At 33.9% G+C, this 18,996-nt stretch overlaps 1 protein-coding gene across 8 annotated transcripts in view; it reads right to left on the bottom strand.

Moving 5' to 3' along the window:
* The window catches only part of BIRC6 (baculoviral IAP repeat containing 6), a 226,517-nt gene that overhangs the window by 86,156 nt on the left and 121,365 nt on the right, over nucleotides 1-18,996 (bottom strand). For all 8 annotated transcript variants that reach the window (XR_004300267.1, XM_032410257.1, XM_032410255.1 and 5 more), the window contains 11 exons: nucleotides 18,661-18,815; nucleotides 18,030-18,156; nucleotides 15,763-15,873; nucleotides 14,049-14,182; nucleotides 11,491-11,618; nucleotides 7,195-7,757; nucleotides 6,044-6,219; nucleotides 4,518-4,614; nucleotides 4,184-4,378; nucleotides 3,205-3,405; nucleotides 329-608 (listed from right to left, as the gene is read on the bottom strand). Coding sequence is in view for 7 of the 8 variants with exons in the window: in XM_032410257.1 (XP_032266148.1) it covers nucleotides 329-608; nucleotides 3,205-3,405; nucleotides 4,184-4,378; nucleotides 4,518-4,614; nucleotides 6,044-6,219; nucleotides 7,195-7,757; nucleotides 11,491-11,618; nucleotides 14,049-14,182; nucleotides 15,763-15,873; nucleotides 18,030-18,156; nucleotides 18,661-18,815 (2,167 nt within the window). In the remaining variant the exon portion in view is untranslated. The remainder of the gene's footprint in view (nucleotides 1-328; nucleotides 609-3,204; nucleotides 3,406-4,183; nucleotides 4,379-4,517; nucleotides 4,615-6,043; nucleotides 6,220-7,194; nucleotides 7,758-11,490; nucleotides 11,619-14,048; nucleotides 14,183-15,762; nucleotides 15,874-18,029; nucleotides 18,157-18,660; nucleotides 18,816-18,996) is intronic.

The following is an 18,996-nucleotide window of genomic DNA, read 5'->3' as shown; positions in this document are numbered from 1 at the left end:
TGGTCAATTTGTATGGCTCAGATGTATCCTGGTGACAGACACTTGGAAATTCTTGTATCAGACTGTGATCCAAAGAACAGAAACCCATACCTATTTATACCACATTGTAGATTACCTCAAGAATTAAACACACATAAATCTCAATTTTAACCAGCCTTAAGTTCCGGTTCTACAGAATTAGTGTCTCTAATGTATCTGATAAAATTATGGTATTATATAAATTACCTATGGAGCAAAGACCTTCCTAGCCCTAAAAAAGAAGCCACAGAATAAATAATTTCATAAAGAACTCAGAAAGCTTTTTTTACAATTGAGATACATAACATACCTTGTTTTGGATACCTGATCTTCAGATGGAAGAAAGGGATTATTAACTGTTGCTGAAGAAGTGGTACCAAAAGCAGTGAGGCCCAGTAATTTAATCTGTGAAAGGCCTAATGTGCTGGCATCTCGTGGGCGATGAAGTCTAAGGCAGACAGCAGAAGCTACTTCAGCTTTTACCAGCTGAATTTTTATGTAGGTGAGACCACTTGTGACAACAGGAGTGGACAAAGGTAGCATGTTTACCCCATCTGCACTCACTTCAACGGACACTGAGGATGGGCAGGCTGTAGGAAAAGAATATTGAAAAATTACTCAAGAAAATGTGAACTGGACTTCATGGTTTAGTGGAAATCCCAGTAAAACAGCAGCTTTTAGTTATATTCACTATGAATTTGCAAAAGAAAATTTATATGCCACATCATACTTTGTCAATGACTTTCAAAATAACTGATTTTGGAACTATTTTCCAACATAAAATATGAAACCTACAATATAACAAAGAGTATTTTAAAAATTCTAAGATTCACCTAAAGAAAGATAACTGAATATATGTAATCCACATGTACGCTCTTGAGTCTCTACAAGAAAAAAAATTGCCGCAGCACCTGGGTGGCTCGGTCGTTAAGCGTCTGCCTTCGTCTCAGGTCATGATCCCAGGGTCCTGGGATTGAGCCCCACATTGGGCTCCCAGCTCAGCAGGGAGCCTGCTTCTCCCTCTCCCTCTCCCTCTGCCTGTCCACCCTGCTCATGCTCACTCACGCTCTGTCAAATAAATAAATAAAATCTTAAAAAAAAGAAAAAAAGAAAACTGCCAAATAGGCAATTGGTCTATTATTCCTACTTTACTCAGAATTATCACCAACAATGTGGGACATTTTATTAATATGCCATGGTTTACTATTGTTAAGTCATGTGGGAAAGAAGAATATAGAAAAAAAGCGCTTTCCTACCAACTCATTATTTCAGTACTACCATATTGCAATGATTTTTAATATAGGTGAGTTTAAAAACTGCTTTTGCCTCTAATATTTTATTTCCCTTTCAAAATTTAATGAAACATCAAGATTTTATTTTAAATCATTTTCTGCTAAAATTTAGGTAGGCTCAATGAAGTAATATGGGAAAATTATTTCTAACATAACACGGAAGCCCATATAAGAAATATATCTATCAACTAAAATGACCTTTGAACTTTGATTTTAATTTTAATAATAACTGGGAGTAACCTTTACCATATGCCAATTACATGCTAGGTTTACACTGAGAATTGGCAAGTCATATCAATTTTGAAATTTAATCTTCACTTTTGAGAAAAGTATTATCCACATTTTACACCAACTGACAAAGTCAAAGAGATTAAGTAATCCAAATTCTTACATGAACAAATGGCAACATTTTATAATCAAGCCCATATTTGATTCTAAAGACTATGTTATTTCCAATGGAACAAAACATATCTTCAATTTCTGCTCCAATCCAATAATAAAACCAAAATGTTTTATTAAGCACACTTATAGTAGGGAACACCTAACCTAGTGATTTTCTTTTTTAATATAAAGTGTGTGTGCCTGAGTGGGGTGGGGTGGGGGCAGGGGCATAGGAATGGGGGCATTGGGGGTGGATGAAAAGAGGGAGACAGAATCCTAAGCAGACTCCAAGCCCAGCGTGGAACCTGACGCAGGTCTCAATCTCATGACCCTGAGATCATGACCTAAGCCAAAATCAAGAGTTGGATGCTTAACTGACTGAACCACCCAGGTGCCCCAAAACTAGTGATTTTTTATAATGAACAGAGTTCATCCTTGTAACGCTCTTTCCATCTCAGTTCCCATGTGCAAATTCTAGCCCCACTTCAAAGCCACCATTTACAAGGACCACTCTTACTCCTTCTAAATAAAAGCAATTTCTTCCTCATCTTAGATTTTCCCCTACATCTTATATTGACTCATATTTTACAATACAGTTGTTTTTGATCTGCAAAAACACTATGAATTCATGCATTTTCCTTCTGCCATTATATCTGTTTTTTATCTAAGAGGTGTGAATTCCAGGGAATAACAGTAGTCTAATCTTGCAAGTGGAAAATTCATTCTTCCACATATGCCAGGGATCTACAAAGTTTCCCAGTTCTTCATCCAATTATTGACATTTGACAACAATGAGAATTAATCAGCAACAAAAATGAATGTGACAATCTCAACAATTCTGTAAAAATCACTATATGTTTATACTGAAAGAATTTGGGGATAAAAAATGCAAAATAGTATTTCACATTCTTTTATGAATACCTGAAAGAGTTGTTGCTCCTCTTAATGTAAAACTTGTTTTCTAAAAATTCTTTTGAATTATTTAACTTGCAAAGTGACAAAAACATATCAAAATGAGTGATACTCAAAATAGTACAAATTAAAAAAATCACACTCAAATATCCAAAATATTACAATAAAATATTCCTTACATGTAATTATCTTATAATGGGAAGGGGAAAAGACAAATCTAAAAGATTTAATTTCACATTATAGGACTAGCACTGAGGACAGGGATGGAGAAAATAATACTGCTATCCACGGGTGTATAAACTAACTCATCTCAATGCTACAGCTTAATTTCGGAGGAAAGGCAAGGCCAAATTATATGTAACTGAAATATATTTGTCTGGATTTCATGCAACATTCTATTTGTTTGAGGGGAATAGCCATGACAATTCATTTCATGGGAAATGATTCGGTGGTAATGTTGAATATTATATAAAAAAAACTACAAAATTAAGCAATTGGGGAATCGTACCTAAGTGTATCACTTTTTGCTAAATATTATTTGTAAGTGTTTCTTGTTTACAGTTTATTTTCATTATACTTCTTTACAAAAGATATGACTCACTTGCAAGAGATGCAAGGTGAGGTTGGATATGTATCTCTTTCAGAAGCACTGCTGCAGGAAGGTGAATGGTAAGGTCGCACCAAGCCTCCTCTGGCAGAAAGATGTAGGACCAAGCAGCAGAGCGAGCTCTTCTATGCGGCGGCGTGGCCTGTAAAAGCACCTCAGCTGGTTGGGCAGTAGGACTGCTAGATGTAATTGTACCTACAGAAGAGATTTTAAATATAAAAAGAACTTTGTAGAAGAAACCAAATAAAACATCAAGAACTATTCAAATCATAATAACTAGAAAAATTAGCTAAAACCGTGACATATGATGCTACGAATGTATTTGTTAGTATATATAGCATGATTTGTCACAGTATTCACAAAACATCAGGACATCTAGTCAACTTGCAAGGTGACAAGTTTATTATTGTTATCTAATTTCTTTGTACTCACATGTCGAATGAAAACTAAAGTAGTAGTAACAACAAATCTAGCACAACTCTCAAATAATTTAAGTAAAAATACTATGTTCAAGACAACCTTCAACTTGAAAATAATCACCTTTATTTTAGTTGTCACTATTCTTGAGTTAGAAATATGAAAGGAATATATAAAAAGAAACTATGTAAGCTGGGAAAAGGAGTAACTATTTAAATCTGGAGCTACTTTTAAAAAGTCATGCAAAATAAGAAAGAACAAGTCCTTTAAACTGATTAACATTTACAATGAAAACTGACCTAAGAATTTGCTATTTAGTTTCACAAACTGTTTTACTATTTAACTCAGAAATAAAAACAAATGTGATTGCTGAAGAACCATTAAAAACTTCCTTCTAATCAACAGAAAGTTTCAAAAACTGCTACCTTTAAAATCAATTGTTTGTAATTGGTGTTATTGTAACATGATCAACTTACTTCAACAACTATTTTTGCTTCATACCAGCTAATAAACTATATAAACCCAAACCAGTAAGATTTAATAATTCCTTTCTTACCCAGGGGTGCAAAGTTATGGATCCCTTCTGCATTGTCAGGCTCAGAAGCTAGTATTCTTGTTTTCAAAGTGCTATCAACAGCTTTATTCGGACCAGAGTCAAGAAATTTCATAATAGTTGATACCATACTTCTTGCAGTGTTTACAATAGCCCTTGTACTAGTAACCATATTGTTGCAAATCAGCTGAACACCACCTAAATTTACAAAGAACACCAAATGAAAATTACCTTAAGATAGTTTGACACTGAGTCACCTTTTGCAGAATACTACAAAAATAAGATCATACACCGTCAAATGATTATACTAAATAACAATTTCTGGAATTTATCTTACCCATATCATGGAATGCTTTCAAGGCATCACTAGTATCCAGTACTCTCAAAATAAACCACAATAATGGTTCAGATAATTGGCAGGTAGCAAGAGAGCCCTTAAAAAAAAAAGAAAGAAAGAAAAAAGTGTATTGTGACTTTAAAATCCTAATTATGAATTTCCTGTGAATCAGAACAATTAAGCTTATTAAATATAATATTCTTTAATAGTTAATTATTCTAAAATGGCAGCCTTAATCTAAATCACTAAATACAACATATCTGCCAAAATACATAAGAAATTTTACCTGAATCAGAAAGGAAGTGTACAGTCTCCTCTCTGAATTCAGAGTATTTTTTTAAAGCATCTGTCTATACCTACTACTGTCATTTTTGACCTTAAATAGGCATTGACTTTGTTTTCCATTAGACACTAATTTCATTTAAAAATGGATCCTTGGGGCGCCTGGGTGGCTCAGTTGGTTAGGCGACTGCCTTCAGCTCAGGTCATGATCCTGGAGTCCTGGGATCGAGTCCCGCATCGGGCTCCCTGCTCGGCAGGGAGTCTGCTTCTCCCTCTGACCCTCCCCACTCTCATGCTCTCTCTATCTCATTCTCTCTCTCAAGTGAATGAATAAAATCTTTAAAAATAAAAATAAAAATAAAAATAAAAAAAATGGATCCTTCTCTGGGCACCTGGGTGGCTCAGTCGGTTAAGCGTCTGCCTTTGGCTCAGGTCACGATCCCAGGGTCCTGGATCGAGCCCCGCATCAGGCTCCCTGCTCAGCAGGGAGCCTGATTCTCCATCTCCTCCCGCTCTCTCTCTCTCAAAAAATAAATAAAATCTTTAAAAAAAATAATAAAAATAAAAATAAATAAAAATGGATCCTTCTCAAATATCTATCTACTCATGGAAATATATATGCATATATATATCATACACACACATATATGCAATGAAGTTTTTAAAAAAATGATAATTTTACACTGACAAAATACTTTTATTAAAAAAGTATGTTTTAAAACCTATATTTGAAAAAATGGTAAATGGACTAGAAGTTAAAACAATCACACTGGTTCCTACAATTTCATTTTATAAGGAAAGATAAAAAGCAGTAATATTCTAACCTATTTTACTTTTAAAATTACCCAAATCCCTTTCAGCTGAAAGGAAACTAAACATGCAACATAACTTGAAAGAAAGTTCCATTAAATTTTCATATGTAACATCTACAGAGAACATTTTGCTATTGAACTATGCTATTTCTAGGGGAAAGGAAGAACTATTTCTTGAGACAATGGGGGAAAAAATCTAAAATTTAAGAATATGTTACATGTTCTATTCTTATATCACTGTGGTCATTTCTGACAATACCAACTCTAGAAAACTTTATATTCTAACTTCTAGGAATAGTCCATAGTTCTCACCTCATGCCGCTGCTCTTTTTCCAGTATATGAGTCCTCTGTTCCCTGTTCTATAAATAATTCTCTATTCCCACTGCTAGAAACTATTTACATTACTGAAATATTTGCTGGACTGAACTTACTTGTCTGCCCATATATCCACAGGCCATATAGGTTAAAATTGGCTGCAGCATCATGTGGACTGTAGAAGCTTTTTTACTGAGGGTTGTCAGTATGGTAAATAATCCATCCCCAACTGATATGGCATCTAACCCACCATGAAAGTTCTCATGTTTAGTAAGATGTAATCCACTTGCTCCTAGTTTAAATAAAAAGATTACACATTTTGTGAAAAAAAGTATATCCTTAAAAACCAGTAATAATTAAAATAGAAGCTTTAAAGTCATTTCTCCTGAAACCACTGAACGATGGATATGTAACAGTTATATGTGTGTGTGTACATGTATGTATGTGTATATCTATCTATATGAAACTGAGGTATTTATCATAGCATTCAGTAAAGCATATTTTTGGATATCTTCTCACATGATATAGCTCTATTGTTGGTGACAATAAGAAGTTGCTCTATGACTGAGCAACATCATCTTACACATTAGCTATGTATGGAGAAGAAAGGAATTGGATAGAAAGTCAGTGATGTGGGTACATAATTGCACTTCAGATCATCTAATTAAAAGATATGATGATTGTTTCCCTTACACAAAGAATTAAGTAAAAATAGACTGGAGTGAATTCTGTCACAATTTACAAAGTTTAATTATTTGAAAAAAATTAACACAGATATTATTTTTCAAACAGGCAGAAAAGTTAAGCAACAATATAGAAATTTTACACTGATATATGTGTCACAGAAACTGTTACTGGATAAAATTTTATATTTCACTTCTTAAGAAAATGTGAATAAATAAACCTTACTGGTTCCCTAATACAAAATTTGATGTGAAATTCTTCATCTATAAAACATTAGAGATGTACAACTATAAATTGTGGTACCTTACTTAGAAGACTGATTTTTTCTTAATTTAACAAACTGCAAGTTACTTGGTTAGTAATTTCTAATTTTTAAAAAATTCACACTTAAAATTCTTCCTAATTTCAATTTCACTTATTGATAGAAGCCACTCTATAAAAGTTTTCACTTACATCATGCTAAGAAGTTTGCAATCAAGTAGCTTTACACTATAAGGTAACAAAAAAATGAATCTATATGTTGCTCATGAAAAGAGATACCAGACCCGAAACAAGTATAAGATGAAATATTCTCAATACGTACCAATTATCATCGCCATGGCACTGCTATTACACAGGCCCAGAGCAGACAAAATCTGGCTCATAATCTGTTGGTTGGCTAACACTAAGTCAGCCACATATGCAGGTGATCCTTGAATACTACTACTGCTTCCATTACCATCTTTGCCTCCTGAGACTTTTTCTTCATCTGAAACACTGTCTGTTGTATTGGTGGTCACAGACACTCTTGCACTGTATTCTCTATTGTCTGAAAGAGGCAGCTGTACCAAAATGTTAACCAGTTTTAACAAATCGAACATGAGTTGATCTCTTGTCATTTCACCACAAACTGCTTTTGCATCACCTGGACGAATGAGGTTCGCAAAGAGTCCCCCAAAGCATGCTCGAGCACCCACTGAGCTATCAGATCCACTTCGAGACATTACTTTGTCTGAGCAAGTGATATAGTGGTGCACTAAAAAGGTGACAGACTCTATTACAGCAGAAATAGTACTAATGGAAACAACTTCAAAATTCTGCTCCAGCGTAAATTCTAAGAGCTTTACTTGGGCATCAAGAGGTCCTTGGCCTGTCTGGAAAGCACCCCTGCAGAAAAAGAGAGGATTAAAAATTAATCCCTGTTAAACTTTTAAAAAAGTAACCATCACAACACAAGAAAGCTAGCAATTAAACTCTTGGTATTCACTATTTCATTTTGCAGGCAGATAGTTTCCATCTCCTCCTGAGTCGTTCTTTACTCTCTTCTCCATTTTATACAAAATCAGAAATGACTTCCCTTCCAAATAGAAAACCAAAGGACAAGTAAATCAAAGAGGTGATTTTGAAACCCCAGACTATAATATTTCAGCATCACATGGCACTCCTCATAATGGAATAAGCTCTGGTTTTTCATATCCTCAAATGGTGCTATTTTAAACATTCTGTACTGATTATGATTTTCAAAAATTAAGATTCAAATAATTTTTATGCACCAAAATTAAATGTTCTCCAGTTCTGCTCATGCCTAAGATATAAAAAGCTGGAGAGAAGAGTGCCTCCAAATTAACAAGAGAAAGTGAAACTAGTTATAATGTCACATAAACCCAACAGAGGGCTTGAAATCCATGAAAAGATAGGCACCTCCAAGAAGCACTGGCTCTCCTATGGCAGAATTTGAGAACAGACCCTGGCAACATTCAAATGAGTAAGAAGAATTCAGCGAAAATATTTAACAACTTGCTAAATCCTGGTGTATGCAAGGGTAATAACACAGAACCCTTGGTGTTCAAACCCATTCACAGGCACCCAACCTCCCCAACCCCCTGCTACACACTATGCCCTATGCATCTATTCCATTTGGCTGTTCCTGAGTTATATACTTTATAACAAACCAGTATACGTAAGTAAAGTGTTTTTCCTGGGTTCTAGGTGAGATTTTTACAAACTATCAAAACTGAAGCATGTGCTGTGAGAACCCCTGGATTTGTACCCAAATCTGACAGAAGTGTGGTAGCCTGGGACCTAGGACTTACAAATGCCCTCTCAAGTGAGGGCAGTCTTATGGGACTGAGGAGTTAAACCTGTGAATCTGATGCTGACTTTGGAAAGTGTCAGAAAGGGACTGAATGGCAGGGCAAAGCTTTATGTTGATTCTCTGAAAATATCAGTAATACTGATAAACTTCTAGCAAGAATGACCTATATAAATAAATAAAAATTACCAATATTAGAAATGAGAAAAAGGAATCAAACTAGAGCCTATCAACATTAAATGGATAAGGAAATAGCACCAATAATTCAACAACATAGAAAAAATGAACAAATTCCTTCAAGATGCAAATTGCCAAATGTCACTCAAGAAGAAATAGAAAACCTGAATAATCTTTCACCTATGAAATAAATGGAACATTTTTTCCTATAAGAAAACTCCAGACTCAGTATGCCTCGGTGGCGAGTACTATCAAATATTTAAGTGAGCAGTAATACCAGTTTTACACAACCTCCTTCAGAAAATAGAAAAGGGATATCCCGACTTATGAGTCCAGGATTACCTTAATATAAAAAATAGACACTTTACATAAAAATTGGACATTACAAGAAAAATGCAAACATCCCTCATAAAAAACATAGATTCAAAAATCAACAAAATGTTAAATTCAATTCAGCAAGTATAAAAAGGATAATACCTCATGATCAATGAGTATATCCTGAAATACATATTGATCAACACTTTAAAAAAAAAAATCAATGTAATTCGCCGTATTTATAGATTACTCAAGAAACAACATATGATCATTTCAAAAGATACAGAGAAAGCACTTCACAAAATCCAAGAGTAATACATGATTTTTTAAAGACTTAGCAAATTAAGAACACAAAAAAACCTCCTGAACTTGGTGTCAGTCATCTACAAAAGAAGGTACAGCTAATAACATTTCTACTTCTGAAAGAAGTAGAGTGAGAAAAAAAGAGTGAGAAAAAAACAAAGAGAGCAAATTGAACCACTTCAATCAATCATATGGGAGGTACTAACCAGGGCATTAGGAGAGGAGGCAGGGTAGGGTGTAGGGCTAAGACACACACACTGGAAAGGAAGAAATAAGACTGTTTTCATTCACTGGCCATATGACTGTATACAAAGAAAAATCCAAAGAGGCTATATAATTTTTCCTAAGTTGATCTGTAGATCGATGCATTCCCAATCAAAATCCAGCAAGGTTTTATTTTGTTTTATTTCGGGCAGTGCAGATAAGAATCAATAAATGTACTCTCAAATTTATGTGGAAAAGCAAAGGAAATAGAATAGCCAAAACAATTCTGAAGAAAGAACAAAGTGGGAAAATCTGCACTACCAGATTTCAAGAAACTTATGGAGGTACCAAGGCAATATGGTGTTGGAAAAGTATAGACACAAACATCAATTTTACAGAAGTGAGTCTAGAAACTGCAAAACCAATATGGTCAACTGATTTTTAAAATGCATACAAAGATAATTCAATGAAAAGCAGTCTTTACAATAAATGGCATAGGAACAACTGGACATCCACAGGCAAAAAAATAAACTTTGACCCAAATGCAACATAAATGTAAAAACTAAAACTATAAAATTTGTAGAAGACAACACAGCAGATCATTTGTATGACCTTGGATTAGGCAAAGGTTTTTTTTTTTATAGCACAAATATAATATATAAAGGAAAAACTTAACAAATAAGACTTCATCAAAATAAAAAACTTGTTTTTTGAAGGATATTGTTAAAATACAATCCACAGATAGAAAGTATCTGCAAAACACTTACTTGATAAAACTGAATGCCCTCTTTACAATAAGACTGGGTATTTCTTTTCAGTCACAAAATTAATTTACCTAAAAGCTCCTGGCTAATTTATCTGGATACCAGAGACTTTCTTAAAAACATAGAAAACATGGGGCTCCTGGATGGCTCAGTCAATTTTGGCTCAGGTCATGGTCTCGGGGAAGTGAGATGGAGCACCGTGTTGGGCTCTGCGCTGGGCATGAAGCCTGCTTGGGATTCTCTCTCCCCCTCTGCCCCTCCCACCTGCCCCACCCCCATGTACTCTTGCTCTTGCTCTCTCTCTCTAAAAAAAAAAAAAGTTTTCATCAGAAAGTAATGTCGATTTTATGAAATGTCTTACAGTATGAGATGATTAATTAATATGATATGTATTATGATTTTTAACCACTCATGGTCACAATTCATTCTTTTAATATACTGCCTGATTTTGTTAATAAATTTATTTAGGTTTTCTCTATGGGATTGGTATGTAATTTTCTTTTTTTTTTTAAGATTTTGTTCATTTATGAGAGAGTAGGGGTGGGGGGAGAAGGAGACTCCCCACTAAGCAGGGAGCCCAACGCAGGGCTGGATTTCAAGACCCTAGGATCATGACCTGAACCTAAGGCAGACACTTAACCGACTGAGCCACCCAGGCGCCCCTGTAATTTTCTTTTTTAAGCTATTTTTTTCAGTTTTCTTACATATAGGTTTCAAGTAAAATCCTTGGTAGCTTTAATACTCTCTCTGTATTCTACAACAATTTAAACAGCTTCAAGTAAATTTCACTAATCTATGAAAACACTAAAAGCAAGCAGAGATTTGATGTACTGTATAGCTTTCATAGAGTTCAGGAATCTGAGAGAGCCATAATAAAATGGAATGAAAACAGTCAGGAGAGAAATGGATAAACCCTTCCCCCTTAATCCCTACTATACTGCTTATCTGTTCCCAGATAAACCCCTAACAAATGGTAAGTGAGAGTTTATCTGAAGGATCACATATTACTTCTGTATCGGGAATATATGTATACATTGAAATTTACCTTTCTGTAGAAAGTATATGAATTAGCTTGAGCAAAAATTCACTGAATATCTGAGGACATGTTGAAGAAAGATGCACTTGTAATCGGGTAAGAAATTCTTGCATAGCTTGTGTAGCGGTTGGACCAACCTGAAGAGAATCGAAAACTTTTTACTGATAATTTTTAAATGAATAATTCTATAAATGTTATCAAGTGTTAAATCAAGCACTATACTCTTTTAACTTTTCATATGAAGAACGAAAATATTAACATTAATATTTTCTAATAGCAGGAAACCAACTGATTTTTTTAGGTCTTAACATATTTAAACTGAAAACCACAAATTCTAGTGTCATAATTTTATCATTATGGTTTAGAACTTATAGTAGGTTTATATAACTCAAAACAGAAAAAAATCACCTGAATTACACAAGAAATGCCTTCATAATGCTGTCAAAAGTACAAGGAACTTTTGCACTGATTTTCACAAACAACCTAACTACCCATTTCAAAACAGAAGCACTCAAAGAGGTTAAGTGATCCACAAATGGTCATGCTTCTAACGACTAGCAGAGCAAATACTACCATGAATGAAAAAAACACAAAACCACAAAGAAAAAACTCTAAAGGTAAAAACAAACGCGGTGGGAGGGATGGGGTGGCTGGGTGATAGACACTGGGGAGGGTATGTGCTATGGTGAGCGCTGTGAATTGTGCAAGACTGTTGAATCACAGATCTGTACCTCTGAAACAAATAATACAATCTATGTTTAAAAAAAAAAAGATAGCAAGAGGGGAAGAATGAAGGGGGGTGGAAATTGGAGGGGGAGACAAACCATGAGAGACTATGGACTCTGAGAAACAAACTGAGGGTTCTAGAGGGGAGGGGGGTGGGAGGATGGGTTGGCCTGGTGATGGGTATTAAGGGGGGCGCGTTCTGCATGGAGCACTGGGTGTTATGCACAAACAATGAATCATGGAATACTACATCAAAAACTGATGATGTAATGTATGGTGATTAACATAATAAAAAATTAAAAAAAAAAAACAAAAACACAAACCTGTGCCAATTCATAAAAGACTGCTTTCCCAAACTTCTGTCTCATCAATGAAAGAAATGGTGAGAACCACACTATGTAACCTCAGGTATGTTTTGGAATATTTTGTAACACTTCTCCATGTGATTTTATTCTATCCCAATTTGCTATGATCATAAAACCCAGGTAGAGTTATGGTAAAATAAAATGTAATTCTTCAAACTGTTTTAAAGCTAGATAAACTTAATTTCTAATACTGAGCACATAAATCATAGCATTCTTAACCAAACTTCCTATATACAACTAAGATATCAGAGGAAAGTTTGATCTTCAATAACTTATTCTGCCTTTAAAAAAACAAAAGCGGGAAGAAAAAAACTCTATTTTATACAATAGCACGCTCTCCAACACCTAGTTCTACCGCTGATAAGGCGCGTAATTGTGGGCAATGCAGATAATGCATCTTCTCATATGTAAAATAATGAAGTTATTAGAATCAATGATCCCAGGAACCTTCACATTCCAAATTCATAAATCTCTATGTACAATGATCCCTTGATAATATGCCTCTGCTCCCACCAACACTCTGGCCCCATCTAACTACAATAGTTTCTTCTCTTATTTTCATCCTTGTCTCATTTGTTTTATTGTGATCTGCAAAATGAAAGTACATGCAATATGAGAGTACTGACTAAACATATCCAACAGAATTTAAGCTGCAAGAAGTCAGAGACTTGGTCTTGGTAATTACTTATATCCCCAGCACCTAGAACAATACCTGGACCTAGCACACAGAAGCATCTTAAAAACCTACTGAATAAATGAAACATTAGAAAGGATGGTACTATTACAGACTAGACAGCTAAATGAGAATCTGTCTAATGGCAAATCCAGAGAAGAATTTAAGATGGTAAGTTTAAAAAGACGGTAATGTTGCATAACCTGCACTGAAAAGACGCTATGAACACTAAATATATATTTTATATAAAAAGAAATAAAATGAAGTAGAAATATTTTAAAAAGCAGTACAATGTAACAAGAAATTAATTGACATAAAGGGGGTTTATAGTAAGACTAAAAAATGTTTGTAAGCTCCGAGCAATACTTGTTATTTTTTGTTCAACAATATATTTAATATTATAAAATGATTAAGTTAGGTTAATTATCAATCTTGACAGTAGGTCATTAAAATGGTACATTATTTTTAAAAATGTTTTTAATTCCAAAATTTCTGAAATGCTTCCCTTTCAGGTATTTTTTCAGAATGTTTCTTAAATTATCCAAAATTAATGTCAAAAATACATACCTGCATAAAAATCCAGTAAAAATTCAAGAGAAAATTTACTACCTACTATGCTTCAGTTTCAGTATAGCTATTATTACATATTACTCAAAACATTTTATATTATATGGATATATAAAATAGTATCATTTAATACCTTAGCAATAAAAATTTTACATATTAGGTGCATTAAGTTTTTCTTTACAGAAGTATTTATTGAATAGTCTGGGCCTATCACTAGTTTCCAAATGTCATCCTACCTGTGGACTGTGTTGATTTGTTCCATGTGGACTGGTGCCAGAAAGAAATTTCACTAAGACATGAATCAGGTTTGGATCTGAAACCAGCAGATGAGCAGTACTCTCCTGAGTTGCAATGGCACTGCTTGAACCCGCTGTAAAACATTTAAAAACAAAAATGCTCTTAACAAATGGACCCTGAAACAACAGAAATACAGTATATAAAATATCTTTTAGTTTCAAGGAAAACTCACAAATTCCTGGGAGTTAGTGTTTTTTTTTTTCCTTAAGATCTTATTCATTTATTTCAGACAGTGAGAGGGCGAGAGAAAGCACCAGAGGGGCAAGGGGCAGAGGGAGAAGTAGACTCCCTGCTGAGCAGTGAGTGGGATGCAAGGGATCATAACCCGAGCCAAAGGTGGACACCTAACCAACTGAGCCACCCAGGCGCCCCTAGTTTACTAAAAAGGTCTGAATCTCTACTGTATTGACTAAGTTGGACTCGTTCTCTATTTTCATCTATCTTCCCTCTCTTCTAATCTATAAAAAATAGACTATAAAAAATATCTAGTTTAATGTGCATCTTATTTAGTATATAGTCAAGTGGAAAAGAAATAATTAAATGCTTACTGACCTTTTGGTGAGCCTATTCTTGGTAATTACTTCCCTCTTTCAGAAATAGGGATCTACTTTTTGGGTAAATCTTAACCCTGCTTTCTAAGATAAATCTAGGCAAAAACTATTCACTTTTGCATGTCAGTAGTATAATGGTTGTACACTGTTAAATGATATACAGTTAACACATCAGTTTTCTGAACTGAATAAACTATCCTTGGTGTTAAATCTATCTTCAATATGAGAGAGTGATGTTTTCGATCCCATATTTGGAAAACATTCCAAATGAAAATAATAGCACTTTAATGCTAAACAATGATTTAAACTGACATTTTATCAATGTGACAGAGCTTTCTATCTAATGAAATTAATCTCAAACAGAATGGGGATGAAATTTACCCACCTCTTACCATGACCTATAGACAGAATGAAGATTTCAATTCATAAATGGCTAGGCCTTATTGTCTGCTATGAACTTTCATCCCTACCTCACAACACTCTCAAGAATGCCATTAAAACCCAGACCTAAATGTGAAAAATAAAACCAATACACACTACAGAAGATAATGTAGGATTATCTTCATGACTTCAGGATACATAAAGTCATAGAAAGCACTAAAAGTTCCTTTCTAAAAAGGTGCAGAAATTATTTTACTATCCTAATTATAGTAAGAAAAGGGGGTGGAGTAATAAAGTAGAAAACCTATTATCACAATCTGAGAAAAAGCAATTATATTCTATGAATACAGCTTTTAGATGTGGTAAACTAATCATACATATTTATGAATATAATAAATCTTTTTTTGAGTGCAAAGTTACTTTAAAAATAACACAAAACAGTAAACATTTGATTTTGTACTCAAAAAGCAATCAGTTTTAGTAAAACTATGATTTGAACTCATGATGGTAGATGAGAGTATACTATCAAAGTAAGGAGGCACAAAGCCTAAGATATATAAGAACAAATTCAGAAGAGATATAGTCAAATAAGGAACACAATCTTTTCACAACTATATCACTTCTTGGAAAAATCTTAAGAATCTGATAGAAGGAATAAAGAAGTATAGGTCAGAGATTTAAAGGAATAGTTCGACGTAAAGGAATAAATGTTTGCACTTACGATTAAGCTGCATATTTGTCATGAGTGTTAGACTATGCAGCACAAGGCACCACGTCCGGAGCAACGTGCTGGGATACCAAGCTAACACGGTGAGAAAGCTGGTTATCGATGCTATACAGAAAAGAAAAAGGGGGAAAACTTTTAATTAAGGAAAACCAAATGTTCATTAAGAATTAAAAATGAAACAAATTAAAAAATATTTCTTTCAATTCACTACCTAGTGTCCTCAAAGCATAGAAATGAAAAGAGTTCCCCATTAAATATCACTAAAAATTAAGAGTTAATAATATCTTATGGCTAAGTTTAAAGCTCAGCCTGCAACACATAAAATGTTATCATTATAAGTGTGTTGTCTTTTTCAAACTACAGGCACTTCTATTGCAATATCGTTTTACTAAAAATCTTCACATTCTGCAAGACCAAAACCTGAAAATAATAGCGGATACTAGAAAAACAGGGATGGGGTAAGATCACTGAAAACCAATGCAACTTCACAACAAAAGCACAAACTAGAATAATTAGGTCACTTGCAAGGCCCGAATTGAAAGCGCTTATGATAGCTGGAGAAGCCAAAGAAGTTACTCAAAACGCACGAACATAATACAGTGCCCAGACTGTGCTCTTAAAACACCCTTTAAAAAGGCTGATTCCAGATTTCAGGCTAAAATACACATAGACTGGAATATTTATCACACTAAAAGCTAACAAAAGTGTAGTATGTATATAAAAACAACAACAACTAAGAAAGGAGCACCTCATTGACCACAAATAGCAAAATTTCAGCATCAGTAAGCACAACAATTGTAACTGAAACAAAAAAAATGGAAAAACCATAAACTTATACAGATATTTATTAAAGAAACTAACTGATCATGCACGTAGACTGCTTGTGAACCAATTCAATTTAAAAACTAAAAAAAGAAAAAGAAAAAAACAGTTCTGGCATTTTCCCTGCCTCTATTATACAAACTACCAACAGAGGGTGACATTAGCCTATGAAAGGAATTTTCTCTTTATCAAAGTGTTTCAACTAAAATAAAGAAGAAGTGATAGAATTCGACTATCCTCATTTTGAAACCTCTAATGAATTATTAATGGCACTAAGCATCACTGTCATTACTTAACAATGTAAAAAGAGAGGCAACCTAGGAAATTGCCTTTTAAAAAAAATGAGATTAAGCTCCAGGTCTAACTACCACTTTATAGGAAATTGAGAGGACACCATGGAGATACAATCACTAAAAATCAGGACCCTGGAAATCCTGAAAGACAAAAGACCAAACTTCTTTGATAAATGACTTTGTTAAGGGGATAAAAAAGACATGGAGTGAACCTATACAGATTAAGAGGGATTAAAGAAACATAATTAAAATATGCAGATCTTATATGGATTCTATTTCAAATTTTAAAAATTTTATAACATTTTGGGACAACTGGAAATCTGAACATTAATATCTGATAATAATGAAGTTATTTACTTTTTTACTCATTAACTCTTGTTTATGTGTAACATTTTCACAATAACAAAGTTGAAAATAACAATGGGAGCACAATTTATAATAATTATTAGTGCAGTGGAAGAGATGAAAACCTATTAATTAAAGCCGGACTGGCTCCTGCCAAGACAACACAGATTTAAGTGGGACCATGAGCCAGTGGGGCTGTCACTAAGGTTTAAAGACAAGCCTACGAGAGCCAGGCAAGACACAGAATGCACCCCTGTGAAGGAGAAATCAGCAGAAATAGATGATCATTTACACTTTTCTTAAAATATAATGAAAACAGATTCCTGCAGCCAGAGCTAAAGGCTAATTGTATTTCTGTAGAAGGGTATTATATTACTCCCATTATTTTCACTCTTGCATTTGTCAAAAGCAAAAACAAAAAACCCCAAAAGCTAACTAATACAACTTCCACAGGAAATGGGATATCATTCTCCAAGTTATTAATTCCCTTGGTGGCTGATTCACATTTTCCCGAAACACCAGTGGCAACAGAACAGCTCACGAACAAGATGGTATTTTTTGGAAATACAAAGATTAACACTGCAAATTTTAGTTACACACGGGCAGAAGATAATACAAACCAGAGAAAAAGGGTTTTGTTCTCTTTCCTGAAAATTAAGTCAATGTATAAAAAAAGGGTTTTTTTCCCCACTAAAACATTATAAACCTAATGACAAACAAAGATTAGGTAATATTAACCTAACTGTTGCCTTTTTAGTTTATTTATGCTATGTTAATAATTTTCCTTCTAATAAATCTTACCCTGATTTAATGAAATGACAGGTATTCGATTAGCATTATATAAAAAAATGTCTGCTCCATTTTCTTTGTTTCCAGAAGAACTAGAATTCAGGCTCAATGTGAGCCACAGCTGGAGAAGTGATTCCAACTGAAAAAGAATGAAAATTGACAGGGAAAACAAACAAACAAAAAAAGTACCTATTATATAATGAAATATATTTAAACAAAAATCTTACAAACGAATCCCTTTGAGTAATGAATTTTTCTATTAAATATTTCCTCTGGTTACTTCAATTCAGTTGGCAAGCAAACACATCTTAAAATTCTTGATGAAACAAAATTTAAACTGAATTAAAATTTATAATTTACCTAATAATAATTTTCTAAATTAAAATAGGTGATTCAAGTCTTTAAACACAGGTGTATGTAAAACATAAAATTGGAACTACAGTAATAAATCTTAAAAATCATAAAAATTATAAATAACCTATCACTGAGGATCTGTGGTTATCAAAGGATCTCCAATATTTTTCCATCTGAGATAATGAATAAATCATCCCTGTCAGGTTGAGAAAGATCTCCCCAGTTATTTTCAACTTTTACTAGGCTTGCAATAACGTGTAAAAATACAACATTTCTCCTGAAGTCATACCTGAACATGATGGACTTGAAGCATGGAAAAAAGTTTGTTGAAACAAACATTTAACATTGGGACAGACGATAACTGTATAATAAGCTGGCTGGATTGGTTCGCTGCTTGTAAACCCCCTAGAAGTGAATCATCTGTTCCAGTGGGAGACTGTGATACTGAAAATTAAACACAATTATGATTTTATCACAAAGTATCAGGAGAAATGTTCACTAGCTATTAGCATGTACAGGTTAAGTGAAGATCTTAAAAAACTTTCTTTTAATTGCATTCCTAAGAATGGTTGATCATTATATTATTTGGAAATTTGTTTTTACATTACCTGAAAGTCAAAAAGAC

This window comes from Phoca vitulina, unplaced genomic scaffold (assembly GCF_004348235.1).
Source record: "Phoca vitulina isolate PV1807 unplaced genomic scaffold, GSC_HSeal_1.0 scaffold12, whole genome shotgun sequence".
In the NCBI taxonomy this organism is placed as follows: domain Eukaryota; kingdom Metazoa; phylum Chordata; class Mammalia; order Carnivora; family Phocidae; genus Phoca; species Phoca vitulina.
The sequence above is the reverse complement of the archived record's forward strand: the minus strand, read 5'-3'. Positions and strand labels throughout refer to the sequence as shown.